The 3,295-nt window shown below is 38.7% G+C and overlaps 1 protein-coding gene across 3 annotated transcripts in view; it reads left to right on the forward strand.

Annotated features, from left to right (window-relative positions):
* Positions 1–1,697: 1,697 nt before the first annotated feature.
* Positions 1,698–3,295, forward strand: part of LOC104620792 (splicing factor U2AF 35 kDa subunit) — a 12,052-nt gene continuing 10,454 nt past the window's right edge. Inside the window, exons 1-2 of one of the 3 annotated variants that reach the window (XM_010287113.1) lie at positions 1,698–1,788; positions 2,004–2,060. Coding sequence is in view for 1 of the 3 variants with exons in the window: in XM_010287105.1 (XP_010285407.1) it covers positions 1,742–1,788; positions 2,004–2,060 (104 nt within the window). In the remaining 2 variants the exon portion in view is untranslated. The remainder of the gene's footprint in view (positions 1,789–2,003; positions 2,061–3,295) is intronic. The other 2 variants (XM_010287105.1, XM_010287120.1) reach the window with 2 other exon arrangements.

The following is a 3,295-nucleotide window of genomic DNA, read 5'->3' on the forward strand; positions in this document are numbered from 1 at the left end:
CGTGTCCCTGCGCCTGGCAGCAGCCCGAGAGCTTCCGCTCTGCTGCAGGGACAGCGACTGGTTATTTCTCCCCCCTCCCCAGGGTGCGGAGGATTTCCCCGACTGCTGCATCCTGATCCCCAGGCTTCTGCCTGCAGCCTTCCACGCGTCGGGAGCGTCTCTAGTTTCTCTGGTTGTTGGAAGCGTACTTACAAAACCCTCCTAACGAAAATTTGGTCACCGTCGGCCTGACCAAACCAACGTGTTTTTCCACTCGTAAAAATGAAAGGGGGCATCGATGTGCTGCTGGACTAAATTGTTCTTGTCAGCCTCTGGCCGTGAGGCTTCTCTCTTCTGCTTTGTAGTGCTACGTGCCAGTTCCAATTCGTCCGTCTGTCGGAAAAGCAGTATCGGCAGCCTCTCTTGAGCTCTCTTACTGTAGCATCCTTTCTGATAGACTGCATTACAGTTTAACAATATCAGTATATGCCAGTACAGCGGGTGTGAAATTCCTGTACTGGTCTTATTTTCTATTAAAAAGCAAGCAGAACTCTCCAGAAAGTGTTGGAGGTGCTATGGAAAATTTTATAGTTAGATATTGTTTTTGTTTCAGGATAGAGTTCAGAAAAGACAGTAAGTATATTGTAATGCTAAGTTTATATTTTCAAAAACATAATGAAGAATAAACATGTTACAATTTTACAGTAGAATGTTTTGCTAGTGATCAGGTATGCTTTAGTACTTTAATATTTCTCCCTTCCATGACTTGATGTTGGTTACACAGGATTGTGGAAGGAATTGGTGTTAACTATGAGTATGGGAATAATAATCTTTATTCCAGGAGAATTCTTGTTTCACTTATACATGTATAGCTTATGATAGTAATTTTGCCCTTCAGAATTTTGCATTCAGTTTTCCCAGTCAAGGTAACTAAACTCCTTTGGTTTTCTTTCATCTTTCCCTGTGAATTTTACACTTATATGTGAGAGTTATACTGGTATTCTTAAACCAGCATAGTTTTTAAGGTGTCATTAGATGACAGTTAATTCAAGAAAAGCTTGTGGTTTAAAAAAAAAAAATTTAAATGCTTCCTTTTAAAATTAACAACTACATTCATGGAAATGGCTTAATTAAATGAATTTATTTTGCTTATGTGTATTCTCTTTGCAACATGATTTCTCTCTTATTTGAATTATTTCAAATACTGTGTTAGCAGCAGTCTGAGTTACCTTTGGAGTAAACAGGTGGTTTATAAAACATTAGGTAGGTGCAACTGTATCGGCTTTAAAGCAGGTTATATTGCCTAGACTAGGGGGTTGCATGAACTAAGGCACAACCATATAGCACACAGTGTAACTTTTCAGTCTGTTTTTCACATTATTTCCTATCCCATCACCTAGTGAAATCGATAGAAAGACAAGAATGGAGCACCAGAAGAGTAAAACAGTAGTGATCACTCTGTCCATGGTGGTGTCATGAATGCACTTTGGGTTTGAATAGTGGCTGAGATGGATTAGATGACTCGCTGTTAATTAGGGGTGAAGAGGAATGAATCTGAACAGGTTTGCTGTAATGCTTTCCTGTACTGTTTTGTTTTTGTGCTTTTTCTATGTTGCTTCTCTGCATCAAGATAAAGGCACTTAGGGCATATGTTTTATAGGAATTGCATATTAATGTCTTTCTATTTCAGTATGTAACTACTTTGGTTTTTTTACTTGCAGAGTCAACTGTTCATTTTATTTCAAAATTGGAGCTTGTCGTCATGGAGACAGATGTTCTCGGTTGCACAACAAACCAACATTTAGCCAGGTTTGTGTTCCTTTTGTTTTCTCTTTCTTGTGGAAGTATATTCTTGCTGCTTTAAAATGTAGATTCTCAGATACAAGTGAATGAATAATGACAGAGCTCCAGATTAACTAGTTCACTTTTGGCCCCAGTTTATATGGGTTTTTGCTTTTTTGGGGGTATTCCATTTATTTCTCCCAGCATTTCTAATTATCTCCTGTCACCCTTAATGGCTGCAGGAAGCGATGCTGTTGTAAGCTTGCCTGTAGTAGAGACCAACCAGTGCTAACTTTCAGGTGAGTGTGCCTTCTCAGTGGTGTTTAGGCACTTAAACCATCCCAGAATTTTTTAGTCACAAACAGTGGCAGCATGTTCCGCCTATCTCAAAGGTGTGAACTTAAGTCCTTCATGCATATCACAGAAGAAAACTAATAAATAAAAGCAACACTTCTGTCATTATATTTGCTCTCTGACCCAGGCTTTTAAGTTTCAATACTTGCTTTGAATGTCAAAAAAACGTTTCTTGAAAACAGCTTGCCTGGTTGCTGAGGGTATATATATCAGTTGACTTGACAGATTATTTATTTTTTGGCTATGTGAATATTGTTAGAGACATGATGTGTCTGCATGTCTGCCAAAAAAAAAAAAAAGGTGCAGTGGGTGATAGGGTTTTTATTATTATGAGCTCTATAGTTTTCAGAAATTGCATTCCTGGAGAATTGTATGCTTTGCCTTTTCTATCACTGCTGATTGTCAAGGTATACAGATAAATAGATTTCTTTGGGAGCATTGTGTATGATAACTACTGCCTGTGGAAGTTGTTGCATTATCAGCAGTTTTACTTACAAAGGTAAAGTTTACATAGCAGTGGAGTCCTCTGCAAGTTCATTTTAGCTGACTTGGAGCAGCATTGATGAGAATGGTGGGGTGACATCAGTTTGGGAGAATTAGGGAGGCAAGTACTATCCACGTGACTAGAGTTCAGAGCTATGATGCTCGTGAAGTGAAACTTTGCGAGTGCATGAGTGGGCAGGGGGAGCTCTAGGGGGGACTGTCTGGGTTACTGATCAATAGGGACCACTGCTGGTACGTCCTCTACAAAGACAGTCTTCAACTTCTGGGAATTTAATAATTTTTAATGTAAATACTGTATCTCAGACTATGTTGTCCATTTTCAAAACTACTCCATGTTGCTGACCTACATGGAGAGCATGCTGAAATGTGATTGGTTATTTAGAGATCCAAATTTAGGTCATTGGCTACTACGAAATATTTCTAAATTAGACAACTTCCACAGTAGTTGTCTTTAAAAAAAGCAAGGAAACAACAAAAAAAAAAAACAAATTAAACAAACCAAAACAGACTTTTTTGGGTTTTTGGTTTGTGGGGGGGTTTTTTGTTTGTTTGTTTTGTTTGTTGTTGGTTTTTTTTTACAAAAAACCTTTGTGTATAGCAACGGTTTCCTCTGTCAGTGCAGTCTTTAGTTTTGCTTTAGAAACTGCAGTTAGCAATGCGGCCGAAGTGGTTCAGC

The sequence above is a fragment of the Phaethon lepturus genome, unplaced genomic scaffold, assembly GCF_000687285.1.
Source record: "Phaethon lepturus isolate BGI_N335 unplaced genomic scaffold, ASM68728v1 scaffold5930, whole genome shotgun sequence".
Lineage (NCBI taxonomy): Eukaryota > Metazoa > Chordata > Aves > Phaethontiformes > Phaethontidae > Phaethon > Phaethon lepturus.